General features: G+C 41.4%; 1 protein-coding gene across 4 annotated transcripts in view; it reads left to right on the top strand.

Annotated features, from left to right (window-relative positions):
* Positions 1–56: 56 nt before the first annotated feature.
* Positions 57–16,750, top strand: part of SNX13 (sorting nexin 13) — a 108,004-nt gene continuing 91,310 nt past the window's right edge. Inside the window, exon 1 of one of the 4 annotated variants that reach the window (XM_014076354.2) lies at positions 57–228. In XM_014076354.2, coding sequence (XP_013931829.1) covers positions 214–228 — 15 coding nt within the window. In that variant the 5' untranslated portion in view covers positions 57–213. Of the gene's footprint in view, positions 229–4,899; positions 5,025–16,750 lie in introns of those variants that run through there. The other 3 variants (XM_014076341.2, XM_014076348.2, XM_087712762.1) reach the window with 3 other exon arrangements.

Genomic DNA, 16,750 nt, shown 5'->3' with positions numbered 1-16,750 from the left:
GGCGGGCGGCGGCGTCTCACGTAGCTAAGATGGCCGCCCCTCTTGAGCGGGCGGCGGCGGCGGCGGTAATTGGAATGGGTTTGGCGTTACGGAGGGATCGCTGAAGTGGCTGAGAGCTGCGGGGATCCCTTCCTTAGTGCTGTGCGTTGGGCTGCGGCTGGGGATAGACGCACCATGCGGCGGAGCTAGAGCCGGAGTCTTCCACCGCGAGTAATGATGTTAGCTGAGGTAAAAATTCGGCGTCGAAAGCGGCGGATTGGGAAACGGAGAGGAGGGCTGGTGGGGTCCGCGGTGGAGGCAGTGGTTCTTTTTTTCTCTCTCTTTCTGAAGCTCCTCTGCTTTCTGAAGAGTTCTTTCACCCAATCTCCTAGCCTCGGACGGTCTAGGCCCACTTTCCTGCTCCCAATCAGAGCGCCGCATCGCTTTCCTGGGGTAGATTGGCCTCGGATGAGTTTTATCTCGTATTGTGGTTTGGGTGTTCCTTTGGGCTGTCAGTGAGGGGTTTTCCCGGACGCTTAGCAGCGAAGCGAGGGTTTGCTTGGCTTTTGAAAAGACGTCAAGGTGATTAGGCTACTAATGCCTGCTGAAAAGAACTATTCTCCCCTAGGCCTCTGTTGGAAGGGTGTTTACTTTCTAGCTTGTTTTTACATGAATAACACTAGTCCCTTTTCTTTTCCCTGTTAACCCAGTATTGAAGTTGCTTTGTGTCATCAGCTGAGAGGAACCCAATGGCTTGTTTTAGCTTCCAGTGCCTCATCGCATCCTGTGTCTGCCTCAGTTTCTTTAATATGATGGTGCAATTTATTTTCCAAAGCAAGGGCAGAGTGAGCTGATGTTTTTACAGTCATTTATTAGTGAAGATGGAAGTAGGAACTGTCAGTGAAAGTGGGATTTTTTAAAAAGAGGCACAACATTCATTCTGTGTCTCATGTGTCTGCTACTTTTTCATCCACTTTGACTTCACAGTAATTGTACTGTATGCTCATTCTTGGTTGAATGCTGTCAATATACTTTTTTTGTAAAAAATTGCTTACTATCTTACCATAAGGTAAGGTTTATAACACAGTGTGACAGCATTGTTAAAAAGCTTTGTGGACTCATAAATTATACAGAATTGTTTTCTGAGAATTCTAATTCTGCTGTTGAGTGGTTTAAGCTATTGTGCTTAATTAGTTTTTGGATTTTTTGTATAAATCTACACTAGAAATCTGGTTATTACAACTCTTGTAGTACAGTTGCAATCTGTATTGGCATAAACCCCAAAATAGTATACAGTATGATGCCGCTTAGACAAGTATGATGCTTTATCCTGTCAGATCATTAGTATACTTCAGCTGTCTTTTCAAATAATTATACATGGTTAATTTAAACATAGTTTACTCAATCCTGTTTTATGAATTTTCATGACATATTGAACTAGACATTATCTGACCACATAGTTTCGCTCGTGCAACTTTCTGTATAAAATATAGTTGGTTTCTTCGTCATTAAGTGCATTTTTGTGATATTCTAATGAGTTTTCCTCAGATAATTTACTTGAAATATTTATAACCTAAAAATCCTTTATTTCTAAACAAATACTATTCTTATCAGTAAAGGTATTTGACTTGTCAAAGAAAGAGAAAGCTTATTCAGAAAGATGCCATTTCTGATGCAAGGAAACAATTTGTTCCTTTGTGTCACAGTAATTTGGAACCTCTTTTCATCAGCAAAATGGATACAACATAATCAATCTTTGTATTAATGTAAAATTACTTAAAAGTATTTATTATATTATAGCTTCCTTTATTTTCAGGAGCTCAGGGTGACCCATAAGTTAGTGGTGGAATCAAAAAGGTTAAGACAGCAGTCATCAAATTGCAGTACAATTCCTGTCACTTTGTACATGTGTGCAGTATTGAGAAAGTTGCCAAACAGAGCTTCAATTGGATGCAACTTCTGTCTTGATTCCTTATTGGTCCACTGTGGCACGTATAGTGCTTTCGACGATTTTCCCCACAGCAGCCTCTCTGTGTGGTAGGTTGGCTGAGAGAAGAAAACTGGTCCCAAGTTAGTAATATCCTAATGTATTTAGCACTAATTTATAATGTTGAATTTTGTTTGTCTTCATTGTTATAATAAGCATGAATCGTATAAGAGGATTTAGATCCTATTTTCACAGTTAAAGTGTTAAAAAATGAGCATACTTAATACATTGAAACAAAAGCATTCCAGAGTTTATATAGAGTAAATAATAGAATACAGATTTACCCTTCATGTGATGATTAGTATAGATAGAATAACACAGTTGGAAGGGACCTTGGAAGTCTTCTACTCCAACCCCCTGCTTAGGCAGGAAATCCTACACCATCATTAGTTAATATTTATTTGTTCCAATAGAATTTGAAATTACAGCATATTCATATCAATGAAATATTATTTGAAAAGGTTTCTCTTTTCAGATAATGTATTTTTTCCAGAGTTTTAAACATGTTTTATTACGTGTTACATGTGAGGTAAATTGGAAATGTGTCTTTTGATTTGTCTCCTAGATCGGTTTATGCACTTTCTACGATTTATGGTACAGTGTATGATGCTATTTGATTTCTACCAGCAAAGAGATAGAGCTGTCTTCTATAACAAAAATTTAGTTTATTCTTGTGTATTGCTTCTGCTGCAATGATAATTATAAGCAGAAATGGCACACAAAATTGTACATTAGCTTTATAGTTTATTGCATAAAGATTTTATGTCATTTGATTTCAGCATAATAAGAAATAATATACATGAGTAGCTTTCTTGATATTAGAATTAGAATTTTTTTTTTTAGCCAAGCGAAATACATAAGGAATTTGTTTCTGATGCAGAAGCTCTCAGTATTCATACAAAGCTGGGGGTAATAATAATAATATAAGTAAGAGGGGGCGGTAGAGAAGATGAGAAGGATAATAATTACAACTATACTACAGGGGTGAATATACTTAGACATAAGACAGTACTGTGAGAATTAGGTGTTCAGAGTGATGGCACAAGGGAAAAAATTGTCCCTGTGTGTCTAGTTGCTTTGACATATAATGCCCTTTATATGCAAGTTTACAATATCTTAAAATACAATTATTGTGTATTAAAAACATTACATGTAGGAGAAATAATTTTATAATATGGGTTTTCAGTTGTATATTAATGTCTTGTAGATTTTTTGAATCTGACTGAATTAAGCAACTTCAGCTTAACTCTTAGATTTCCCTTGCTTTATTTCAATGGGTGGAGAGTAAGTTGAATATAACAACATACTTTGAATAGAAATATGGTCTTAATTATCAGAGTAGTTCAGTAGAATACAGGTAGTCCTCTACTTACAACTACAATTCAGCCCAAAATTTCTATTGCTAAGTGAAACATTTGTTAAGTGAGTTTTGCCCCATTTTATGATCTTTCTTGCCACATTGCTAAGTGAATCACTGTAATTATTAAGCTAGTAACATGGTAGTTAAGAGAATCTGTCTTCCCCATTGACTTTGTGTCAGCCTCTGCTTTGCTGCTGCTTCGGCTGCCATTGAAACGGGAGGGGGGGCATGGTATTTGGGAGGGGAATCATTATGTGCTGGAGGAATCTTCTAGAAGCTGTCCTGACCATCTCATTGTGCATGTGGAGGAAGAGAGTTTCCCGCCAAGGTTAACTGTCCAACATTCCACCCTGATGATGTTTTTTGAAGATATCTCCCACCTGACAGTTGGGTGAATTATAATTGGACTATGGACCAAGGGAAGGGGATTGACCCATACATGATATTCATTGCTTTCGCGCCCAATTAACCAGACTCAGCTTAGCTTTGCTGCTATTCGTTTGTAATTAGTAAAAGTACACTTAGTTTCAAACAAATGGAGTTGAGTGGTTTCTTTCCTGATTAATAAATGAAGCAGCATCTGACACTTTGCTTACATGAAGATTGAAAATGGTGATGACATGTCTCCTTGACACTATCACTGTCATAATTATGAGTCAGTTGTCAACCATCCAAATTTTGATCACATAACCAAGGGGAGGCAGCAGCGGTTGTAAATGTGAAAAATGGTCATGTCACTTTTTTCAGTGCCATTATAATTTTGGTCACTAAATGAAGTGGTGTAAGTTGAGGACTATCTGTACTTGATTTGCTGCAGGCTTCCTTAACTGTAATCCAAGAAAGCAGTGGTGATAGAAAATAACAATGATATTAAATGTTCTTCCCCATTGTTCTGCAAACATGTTAGGATTTGAAGTTAACAAGCAAAATTAATTTAAATCATTAAATTACTTTTTTATGTCATGATGCTATAGTAACAAAAATATCCTTATTAAAGGTTAAGATTACCTGTCCCATAACCTTATTTTAAAATAAGATCATCTATTCTGAAAGAATTTGATACAATTAAAAACTTCATTTTTTATTATGACTAAAATAACTTGTCTTTAGAACATTTTCTACAGGAGTGCTTACAATTAAAATCTTGAATCATATAGAAGTTAATAATTTATTGAAAGATAAATCTGATACACAACTGCACTAACATTTGGAACAAATTGAAAAGTTGGACAATATCAAAGCAGGATGAAAAAACGTTATCATACAGCAGAAAATAAGCACCATTCCATTTTCTTCTAAATGTAAATTACTGAAAAGTTCTAGCAACAAAAATGAAATAGTATGAATATTAAGAGCATGTGTGCAAGTATTGATCAGGTACTGATCTATTGTTACAGTGGCACCCAACAAATGATAACCTATCCTCAAAGTTTGTACTGTCCCAGCACCCAGCAATGAACTTGATCTAGGGTATTGAGTTTAATTGTGTCATGGACTGGTTCATGATGTATCGTGACATTTTTGCTTTGCAGAGCTGGGGTGGGTGTGGCCTGCACATGACTTATCCAGCCTGAGGATCACCATTTTCACAGACCTGATCTAGGTGCTTGATGCTAAGAGATATTTGCAGCATCCTGTAGTGGGATCACATTTTGTAATCAGCAGAGTAAATGAGAAACCTGGTACGGAAGAGCAAAAGTAAGTGTCACCACCTGTAACCTTTCCCCAGCCCCGTGTGCCTTGTCAGCCATCCATTCATCATCATGTATCCTCCCTGAACCTTGCTATTCACACAAACTTGTAGACTTTTTTTAATCGCTCATGCCTTCCTCTCCACCTAACAACCCCAAGCTTGCTGCACTTGTCCATGTTGCCCATGTCATTTCTGTCCTCTTCCATTGGCAGCAGCAACCCAACCCTGCTGCACTCACACTTGTCTCTCACCCTTGTGCACCATCCCCAAGTGTCGCTGGACTCAGGCCGCATTTCCCCAGCCATTTTTTTAACCCTCTCCCCAGCATCCAGGCCAACCTCCTTATACACTCTTCTCAAACTTTCTCTGGCCATTTGTGCAACTTATCCATCTAGCAGCACTCATACCAAGCCTCACTCTGTATGCCTGTCCATACTCTCCCTCTCTCCCAGCAGCTACTTTGCCTGCCTGCTGGCCTGTTTGCAAACTCCTTGCAAGCTGACTTGCAGCCTTCTACCTGTTTTCCTAATGACTTCGTTATTGAAACTCAGCAGGAAGTTGTAAGTTGCTTAACAGTTCATGTCTTTGTTTACCAATGGCAACAGGGTGTGATGTGCACTTTTATGACTTTATTGTTTAGTGACATAATTCTGCTTTCTATTGCAATCATAACTGGAGGAATTACTTCTGTTATAAAGATGTTTTTAGTGGTGGAGATGGAAAATGCTTTTAAATATATGAAATCTGGTACAATTGCAGATGTTCATGTTATTCAAACTGAATGAATAAACACTCAAGCCTGGACCCAAGAAAATGACTCCTGGAATTGCATACTTTAAAACAGATTAAAACATTGCTGAAACTAGCTAGAGCTCCTTCAGATATAAAAATCTTCAATCCAGTCTCCCTCTTATTCTGTCTTTTTAACCCGAATATATAATTCTAAATAACCTTTCACCCTTGGGGGTTAAATAACATAAACTTTACAGTCCAGAGATTGAATCTCACCTAATATACTAAAGATGATTTTTAGAGTTCCGCAAATCATAGGAAGTTTTATTAGTGTTTTGGGGCATATGCTGCACAATTAATCTTTTCATTTTATGGCAGGTATATAATTCATTTGAGTGAATATACTACCAGGCTCTTGGGGTCTTTACTCTGAGAAACACTAGAATTTTGTAGAAATTGCTACTTCTGTTTCTAACTTGAATTCAAATGCACCTGACAATGTATTCACCTGAATGACTTAATGTAAAGAAACTGTCTTTCCTTTTAACATATTTATTAGTTATTTACCAATTTGTTCACATATCACTCCCTTCAAATAATCTGAATTGATATGGAATAGAAGCAAAGGAATGTATTGAGATTATAAAAGATTAATAGCATCAGAAAAGCTGATTATCTATTACATTGCTAACCAGCTTTACTTGAGTAGAAGTAAAATTCAGCTTCATCCAATTTTGCAAGCAAGATAAAGACATCAGCTGAAACAGAACTTGGTTAAATTATTTTAGAGGGAAATCTATCTGTTTCAGTTCTAGCTAACCAGTTTTACTTGAGTAGAAGTAAAATTCAGCTTCATCCAATTTTGCAAGCAAGATTCAGACATCAGCTGAAACAGAAGTTGGTTAAATTATGTTAGAGGGAAAATCCATCTGTTTCAGTTCTAAATCGGGAAAAGGGCACTGGAAACATGGAGGCTGATTGGAAAGAAAATTTAATGATAAACAGAACCAACAGCAGTCCTGGGTCACCTGATCATTTGGTTTGATGAGTATATGGATTTGTATAAGTTTCAGAGATGCTCCTAGGGGGGTTGTGCAATGTCAGAAATGCCCTTAGGAGATTGTGCAAAGTAGTGAGCACTGTATCTTCTGATAAATCGTAAAGGGTTAATCCTATTATGTCCTGAAGGATCATGTCCTGCTCTTCTTAATCCCATCATCCTGGAGCTAAAGGTCTTTTGTTTTGCAGATAGGATGGCCCAGTCTGCTGCGCATTATTAAGTAAAGGTGGGGGCTGCTTTCTGTCTTTAAGGGCTTGTTTCTCCATTTCTCCTTTAGTAAATACAATATTCCACCTTTTTAATATTTCCCAAAATATTTCATTCTTCTAGCGGGGGGGGGGTGTCCCCACAATTGCAATAAAAGCCTACTATCTCATAATGGTAGTTAAGAGAATCTCATTTAAAGCAGAGAAATTGAAAAATATTGTTTGAAACACATTGGAAAGCTCATAGAACAAACATTCGCTCATCTTTAACCCTTTTGTTAATCTAGCTTTGATCAAGTATGGTTAAGTCCTCTCATAGAAGTTATAGTCCTCTCATAGAAGAAAAAATAATTTTTTATTCAATAAGAGTTACCAAATTGTTTAAATTAATTACTTAAAACTCATTTAATTATATACTTTTACTGGAATTGCTCTTCTAAAAAAATGTATCCAATCAAAATGACAAAAATAACAATTGAAAGATGTTTCACGGCCTCTAACTAGTTCAGAAAGCAGAGTTGAAATTTTTTGATGATGATATAAATTGATAATGAAATAATTAAATACTTTTCTGTAGAGTTTCTTAAAAAGGTGCCTTAACAAGAATTGCATGTGAAACATCTTTTTTCATTAGTTAAAACAGATCTGGTTTTTTGGGGGGGTGGGGTGGGTGGGGTCAGGCTTAATATTGTTTTACAAAATAGCTAGAATCAATTTAGAAAGCATTCACATGAGCCTGAAAAACAAGAGTACGAGCTTCTGTAGAAAGTTAGCACCCACCCCTCTCCTAGAAAAATGAAATATTATAGGAAATATTAAAAAGGCAGAATATTGTATTTCCCTGGATGAGAAAAGGAGAAACATGTTTTTAATAACAAAGAGCAGCTCTCTGTCCCCAGCAGATATTTGGTTCACATTAAGACTGGGCCAACCTATGTACAAGATAATTAGAACTTCAGCTCCAGGGTGATGGGATTAAGACATGACCTCAGGACATAATAAGATTAGCCCTCTACTCATCTACCAGCAGGGCTCACTGCATTGCAAAATCACCTGGGTCATTACATCACCCAGCAAGGTTCAACCAATCTTAATTCAGACAACCTCAGCTGTGACCCCTGCATAGCCCCCTGGAAGTCTGACAGCCAATAGAATACATGCTCTTGCCACAGGAACAGGAAGCTCAAGTTCAAAGCCCAAGAGAGGGCATAGATAATACTCACTCTCTATTTCTTGTGGTCAGCTACCCAAAATCACATGTGCTTGGTGGTTCTGCTTCACCATTAAAACCATCTTTCCAATCACCCTCCATGTTTCCAGTGTCTTTCTCTCCACTTGGAACTGAACCCAGATGGACATTTCTTCCAACACTTCATATACATAGACATACAATGTGGGAATATTTCTCATGAAGGATGCTGCACAGCAACTATGTTAGGCATAACTGAAGAAATGTCAAATAAATTTGAAAAATAGTTTTGTACCGAAGAAGAGGAGCAGTGTATAATTACTACCATTTATGACCAAATCAATTGATCACTGGATATTGGCATATTTCATTGAACAAGAGATCTGCATGTTTACTGAGTGGCAGACTTTGCAAAAGCTTTTGCTTCAATCTTTATTAGGGAACAAATTATTGTACCACAGGATTCCACTGTGGCCAAGTCATGATTATTAAAATGTGTGTAACGACGTAAAGAAATCTGATTTGCTGAGTGGACCTATGATGAATTTAATACCAATTGCCAGTGTTGTTTGGAAGAATTGCTTGTGAACAACATAAGTAAAAGCTACTGTATATATGAGTTCATAAAGAGGGCTATGCATTTGCAGTTCTGCTGCATAAATTTAATTAGAAATCTTATTTTAGCATTAATGTGCTAATAAAATATCTGTTAACGTGGGACTTCATCTGGATACTTATTTGGTAGATATGAAATATGTGATTATAATTGCATAAGAATGTTATTACACCTAATTTAGGGAAAAATGTCCTGACGGTATTACAAGCAAAGATTCAGGTATTAGAATTAAGGTGTAAATAATATAAGCCTCTTGATATTCATCTCTGATTAATGTAATATACACTACATCATCTTTTCTAAGAGTCTGCTAGATTTAAAATGTGTTCATGTTCATTGTTAATAACATTTAGCGTAAATTCATGTTCAAGTTGTGACATGAAATACTATACTAAGAGGATAACTTTAAACCTGATAGGAAGGAAAAAGACAGTTTGTGAGGCCAGGACTGAATTCACTTCCTTAATAGAAGACAAAGGAAATAAACCTAAATAGATGATTACAAACTAAAATCCAAAAGAAAAAAATATCAAAGCAATTAAACATCACAGTATGTATAAATACATCAGAGCTGCTCTTTTTATAAGTTTATATTCATTGGTCATTTTTCTTACAATTTGACGAAGTTATATTTAAGTATGATTCAGAACTTTATTAATTTGATTCTATTGTATTTTGTAAATTAAAATCTTTCATTTTAGATACAAACTTGTAAATGAAGGTTTGGATAGATTTCAAGTTTGTGCGATTTGCTTTGTTTATTTGCTTGTTTTTTAATGGCAGTATTTACATATCTACTGCAGCATAGTGTCCAGAACATAGAGTCAGTTATCTAATGTATTCTATAGTATATATTAGAATAATATGCATATGCAAATTAAAATGTTTGGAACAGAATTGTTACATCAGGAATTTTAAAAGCTTTACTTTATAGGTTGGCAAGGTAAAAGAGAGGAGGCTTTTTGATGTTATTGTACTATTAAACAGTTGAATTTTTCCTGTGCATCACTTGGAGAGTCCAAGCAACGGGTTAAATCAGTCTGGTTGCCCTGGGACTGGGGAATCTTTTTCCTTGGCCACGCCTCCTGATGTTACTTGGTGCTAGAATTTTTCCTCAGTCTGCCCGTTCAGGACTTGTATTTGTGAGCTCCAGCATAATTTAACTAGGCTTGGGCTCTCCTTCTAGCTTTTTCCCTTTCTTTTTCCTTAATTTGTTTTTCCCATAACTAGCAGTTTAAATTGTCTCCCTTTTTTGCTTCACGTTGTTTGATTTCTCCTAGATGGGTGTGGTGGTGGTGGGGAGTGCTTCGCTTGCCGGGCCGCCTTTGGACGGCAGCGGAGAGCTGCCGTATTTGCTTTAAAGTGCAGCAGGAGCAGTGAGGCTTTGGCGGCTGCCAGCATTCCCCTTTTAGTTGGGATTTGTTGTTTTTCCCGACCTTTCAAGAGTGCAGCCTGGTGTGCCTTATCTGCCCACATGTAACGGTGGTCGCCCATGCCATTTCTCAGGGTATTGCCCAAGGGATGCAGAGGTGTGACCAAGCACCCATCACTCCCAGCTCCTCCCAGCCTAGGTAGGAGGCTTCCTCCACTGCCAGGCAGGTCCATCACCCATCTCTGGAATTCTCAGCGCCAAGCAAGGTTTCCATTTTGGAGGACCCGGATCAGGAAGAGCAGGAGCTCTCTGAGGACAAGGACCCTCCTCCGGACACTCCTGTCTTTTCAGGGCTTTTTAAGCCTAGCCTATTTAAGTCCATCTTACACAAGGCTAAGAACACCACCCAAGTGGGTACTAAACCTAAGACCGTGCAGGGATCCTAGATTCCGCTCCTGTTAACCGCAATGCTAGCATGTTTAACGTTCAGGCACCTCAGCAAGAGTGGTGCCAGTTCCCAATCTCTTTATGGATGTCATTCAACAGCAATGGGCCCAGCCTGGCTCCTGGCCTTGCCCAGTGATGGGGGACAAGAAGCTGTACTCAGTTAACCCCGTGCTGGAAGACATCCTGGTCGTGCCATCTGTAGACTCCCTATAGCGGCTCTTACTTCTAATTCAGTCCTTCCGGCTGACCTATTGGAAGGCTTCAAGGCAGAGGACAAAAAAAGAAGGCCTGCCACAGACTCATCAGGGGTGGCCTGGGCCATTAAGGCGTCTTCATCCATGTCCTTCTTTAACAGAGCCTCTGTCATTTGGCTGCGTGAGTTTCAGACTAAGCTACCGGCAGGAGACACTAGTCTTTGCCAGGACATAACAAAAATTATTACAGCATCCCAGTATTCGACTAATGCCTTCCTTAATGCGGCCAAATTTGCCTCTAGGGCATTATCATCCAACGTGACCTCCTGCCGCCTTCTCTGGCTCCGTCACTGGCAGGCGGACCAGAAGAACAAGTGGAAATTGGCATCTGCCCCGTTTAAGGGGTCCAAATTATTTGGGGAGGTCTTAGACCCCTTCTTGATTGAATCCAAAGATAAACGGAAAGTTCTGCCCATCTTGAACAAGAAACAAGATCGTAAATCCTCTCCCTACTTCAAGAGGCAGTCCTTTCGTTCCAGTGAGTCCACGGATCCTCTTCTGCTCCCTCAAACAAACCAACTGGTCAGTCGGGAGATAGTTCCCAGGACAGGGAGTCCTTTTGGGACGGGTAGGCAGCCATTCAACTACCGCAGGACCAACCACAGCGAGGCCTCAAACAGGCCCTTCCAGAAGTCCAAGTGACCAATGCTCCCCTCCCATTGGGGGCCAGCTCCAGCTGTTCATCCTCCAATGGGCACTGACCACGGAGGACGCCTGGGTCCTCCAGACTGTCAGGCTTTCCTTGGAGTTTCTCTCCCAACCCCCTTGGAACTTCATCCACTGTCCAATCCCTTCTTGCCCCCTCAAGAGGGAACTCATAACCCAGGAAATTCTCCATCTCCTGGAGATCAATGCTGTGGAACAAATTCCACCCAACCAGGAAGGGAGGGATTTTATTTCATTCTCTTCCTGGTGCCCAAGAACTCAGGGGGGTGGAGAGCCATCTTGGATCTCAAGAACCTCAACCGTCACATCGCATGCAGGAGGTTCAAGATGCAATCCCTGCAGACTATCCTAGTGGGGATTCGCCAGGGGGACGTCCTTACGTCCATCAACTTGAAGGAGGCTTATCTACACATTCCCATTCGGCCACAACACTGAAGGTTTCTGCCGGCTCGTGCTTTGCAATAGTGCACTGGCCCAGACTTCACAGCAGGCCCCTCCAATGGTTGCTCCTGCCATTCCAGAAGGACAACAGCAGCTGTTCATTAGTATGGATCACCTTACCCCCCGTGTCCACAATTCCCTGGCCTGGTGGTTGTTACAAGCCATAACGAAGGGTTGCTCATTCCGAGAACCATGCTGGGTGACCATAACTACCGACACCATCCTGCTGGGATGGAGGGCCCATTCCGACACAGAGGTGGCACAGGGTCAGTGGACCAACTTGGAATAGCAACAGACAATCAAGTTCCTGGAACAGAGAGCGATTCACCTGGGCTCCTGTGCTTCCAACCATCAGTAGAGGGGCAATACGTGTTAGTCCTGATGGACAACGTGATGGTGAAAGCCCACATCAACCGGCAGGATGGAATCTGATCCAAGTGGCTGATGAAGAAGGCCCAGCAGCTGCTGGCCTGGGCGGAGTCACCTCTCCATAGGGGCCAAGCACCTAGCGGGTGCCAACAACATCACGGCCGATTGGCTGAGCCGATCACAGGTACATCAGGCCGATTAGGAACTCCACGCAACCCACTTCAGAGAGCTGACCAGAGGTTTGGGGTTCCCATGGTCGATCTCTTTGCCACCAGCTGCAACAAGTTCTCTCGGTTTTACTTGAGGTATGCAGCTCCAGGGAAGGAGGGGAGGGATGCACTACGATGTCTCTGGCCGAAGGGTCTTCTTTATTTCTTCCATTTCCCCTGATCCAGCGAGTCATCAAGAAGCTGCTGGAGGAAAGGGCGGAGTTAATCCTCCAAGCGCCTCACTGGCCGCACCACCCGTGGTTCGCGGATCTCCTGCCTCTGTCAGTTGCTCCCCCATGGAGGATCCCCCCTCTGGGACGTCTCTCTTCCAGGGGGCCACATCTCATCCAGACCCACAGTGGGTCAAGCTGACCGCATGAAGGTTGAGTGGCACTCAATGACCGCTGAGGGTCTGTCACCAGATGTCATTCAGATGATCCAGACAGCCAGGAGACCGGCCACCATTTGAATCTATGACTCCACTTGGAAGGCTTTCTGTTCTTGGTGCCAGCCCAAGAAGGTGGCTCCCCTCCGAGCTCAGATGTGTCACATTCTCCAATTTCTGCAGGATGGGTTGACTACCAGACTGGCGCGATCGCCAGGTCACGGCTCTATCTTCCGTTCTATGCTCTGGCCTTGACAGGTCATTGTCCTCCAAACTGCTTATTCAACAATTCCTGAAGGGTGCTGGTAACCTGCACCCACCCACCAGCATCGCTACCCTTCATGGGACCTGCCTCTCGTTCTCCAGGCCTTCACTCAGACCCCATTTGAGCCACTGTGGGACACCTCCCTTCTCTATATGTCGCAAAAAGTGTTGTTCCTAGTGGCAATCATGTCCACTTGTCGGATCTTGGTACTAGCAGCACTTTCTATGCAACAGGATCTGTGCACCTTCCATATGGTCAGAGTGGTTCTCAGGGTGGATCCAGCATTCATTCCTAAGGTGAATTCCATCTTTCATTCCACTCAGGAATTGGTGCTTCTCAACTTCTGTCCTGACCCAGTCCATTGCCTCAAATGCAACTGGCACACCCTGGACGTTCGGAGAGCTCTGAAGATCTATTTACGCAGGACATCGACCTTCCGTTACACAGAAGCATTGTTTGTTTCTTTTCAACCAGACTCTATGGGCCTCAAAGCGTCCTCTTCCTTAGGAAGGTGGATCAGGGCATGCATTGCAAAGGCATGTTCTTCTCAGGATCAGCCAGTCCCAGATCACATTACTGCGCATTCAACACATAGCGTAGCTGCCACAGCCACCTGAGGTACATGGGCCCCATTATATGAGGTGTGCAGGGTGGCCACGTGGTCGTCTCCATCCACCTTTATTAGACACTAAAGTATTGACAGGTACGCATCGACTGATGCGGTCTTTGGGAGGCGAGTCTTACAACAGGTCATGGTTAGTCAGAGGGATTCGTCCCGGATGGTTTCCCACCCATAATGTTGGACAAGCTTTGGTATGTCCTACCCAAGGATGCTGTCTCCACTGAGTCAGGAAAATGTAGCATTGGCTTACCTGATACACTTATTTTCTAAAAGGTGGAGACAGCATCCTGCCCCACCCTTAAGGTCCGGGACGTTATTTCAAGAGAGATCATTTCTTTTCACACACATCTGTCTGCATATTGGTCTTTGTCAAAAAGTTGGGGATTTCAGCATGAAGAGGTGGGACTTAAATTTTGCAGACTCAGTTCTATTAGATGGTACGTGAGAATAACCCACACAAGGATGCTGTCTCCACCTCTGAACATATCAGGTAAGCCAATGCTACATTCTGTATGTTAATACAGGTCATAAAATTAAGATAACATTAACATGAATTTAAATGCTTCACATCCAACACCTTTGTTTATTTAGGCAGAAATGTGATCTTCTGAATCCAAAGTTTACTTAATACAGTTTTATTATGCTGTTTCTCATTCAGATGTTGTGAGCAGTTTTGAAATCCCTTTTAACATGGGATAGCGATTCTGCAAAATTGATGAGTTTCCCATATATCCCCTCATCCAAATAATTGATAAAAATATTGAAGAATACTGGGCCTAAAAGAGAGTGTTAGATGCACTTCCATTGAGGACTACACGTTGAGTACAGTTGGTCAGCCAAAATACATCTGGTGGTGATGCTGTCTAATCCACATTTTCCTATCTTATCAAGGTAGTAGGTTGTGATCTGCTTTATGAAATGTCTTACTGAAATCCAAATAAATTATATCCACAGCATTCCTCTGGTTTACTAATTTTCTCACTTTGTCAAAGAATACAATAAGATTTGTTTGGCATGAATTGTTTTTGACAAACCTATGTTAGCTTTTGATTATGACTTTGTTTGCCTCTAGATGTTTGCTGATTTGTTGCTTGATTATCTTTTCATGAATCTTCCCAGGCATTGAGGTTAGGCTGATAGGTCTGTAGTTTCCGGAATCCCCCCCCCTTTTTTTTCTGAAGATGGTAACTACATCAGCTCTTTTCTAGTCCTCTGATAGTTCTCTGGTGCTCCAGGTTCTTTGAAAGATATAGTTCAATGGTTTTATAATCATGTCTACCAGTTTTTTTCCAGTTTTTTCTACTAGCTTTTCAGAACTTTGGGATCTAAAACATCTGGTCTTGGTGATTTGAACTCATTTAGAGTGGATAGGTGCTCACTAACTACTGTGTTTTGTGGAAAATGAGCCCCAGTCTTGTTTTATTTTGACCTCCAGAATAAGCACAAGGATTTATTTGGGGGGGGGGGAGATGTCTTAAATTTTTTTTTTTTTGCACTACCCTTCAGGGCAGCTCAGTGTCCCAGAGAAGCCGAAAATGGTGTTTTGGTTATGGCGTCTGCTGCTACAAAAGGCATTGTTGTGCTCTCAGTATGATCAAGGCCAGTGAGCAGTCATGGTTGAAGCGGCAGCTGTAGCTTCTTCCTGCTTTAGCTTTGCCCTAGGTCGGAAGCTGGGTGGTTCATGGCAAAATGGTGGGTGAATTTGCTTGTGAGGTATTCCTAAAACCTCAACATGAAGGAGGGGTGGCTTGGATAGCAGGCTGAGGAAGTGGTATTAATACAAAAGTTGTGGGTACAGGTCAAGCTTGGCATGTCACCTTCCTGCCTTTTGAGAACATTGGGTTGCACACCAGGAAAGAAGCAACAGAGACCCTGGCTTGTTTCTCTCCCCCAAACTCCACCAGAAAAGAGTCTTTGTGAGGCTTGTCACACCGGCACAGTCTCTCGGAGCACGACACAGCAAGGCTTGTTGTGCCATTGTACACACGACTGGCAGCAGCACAACGATGAGGTTCGCGGTATCTTGCCATAAGTGGTTGCACTGGTGTGTAGTCACAGAGCTGCCGCCACTCACACACAAAGCCACAAAAAGCCTTGCAGCATCCTCTCCCCCACTACCCCACCCTAGCTTGATTTTTAAGCTTGTACATCACTCCATCTCGTATAATCAGACGGTGGGTAGGGCTTAACTAGAACTTATTTTGAGAGGTAGGGCTTATTTTAGGGGCAGGTATGAAAATCAGGCTAGGGCTTGTTTTCGGGAAAGGTCATATTTTCGGGGGAACATGGTATTTTCTTGACTATTTCAACTTGTGTTCCTAATCTGTTTTTTCAGTACTGTTTTTGATAGGTTGGACTGTGTTTTCCCTTTGTGTAAAGGTGGATGCAAAAAAATAAGTTAAGTTCTGCTTTCTCCCTTTTGCTTGCCACCCAATGGGGGCCGTCCTCTGATGGTCACTTATAACATCTGAAGGGCCTAGAGAAGAAAAGAGAATTCCTATTCATGCTGGACACTTGAGTTTATCAACAAATAGCCCTTCCAGGCAGCAACTGATTTTCAAAGCCATCCATCCTTTCTAGAAGTATATTTACGTTTGGTCATTTTTAGATATTTAGCCCATTCACATAGTATTATGCTCTATTCTCAGAAAATAAAGACTTTTCACGACAGAGGCCGCCGACAGTAGTTCTCCAAATGTAACTTTCGCGGGAGGGGGCCTCCTCTAGACCAGTTTTGGCGAACCTTTTTGGCACCGTGCCGAAAAAGGAGCATGCGTGCATGTGCGCACGTGCATGTGCCGGAAACTGGAAGAGCAGCCGCCTGGTGCAATGTGCGCACTAGATGGCTGCTCTTCAGGTTACTGGCGTGTGCATTCACATCGCTCCCATGGTCTTCCA

The sequence above is a fragment of the Thamnophis sirtalis genome, unplaced genomic scaffold (assembly GCF_051295495.1).
Source record: "Thamnophis sirtalis isolate CommonGarterSnake01/CBP01778 unplaced genomic scaffold, rThaSir2_p1.2 scaffold_4, whole genome shotgun sequence".
Classification (NCBI taxonomy): Eukaryota; Metazoa; Chordata; class Lepidosauria; order Squamata; family Natricidae; genus Thamnophis; species Thamnophis sirtalis.
Note: the sequence above shows the minus strand (reverse complement) of the source record. Positions and strands in the feature narration are given on the sequence as shown.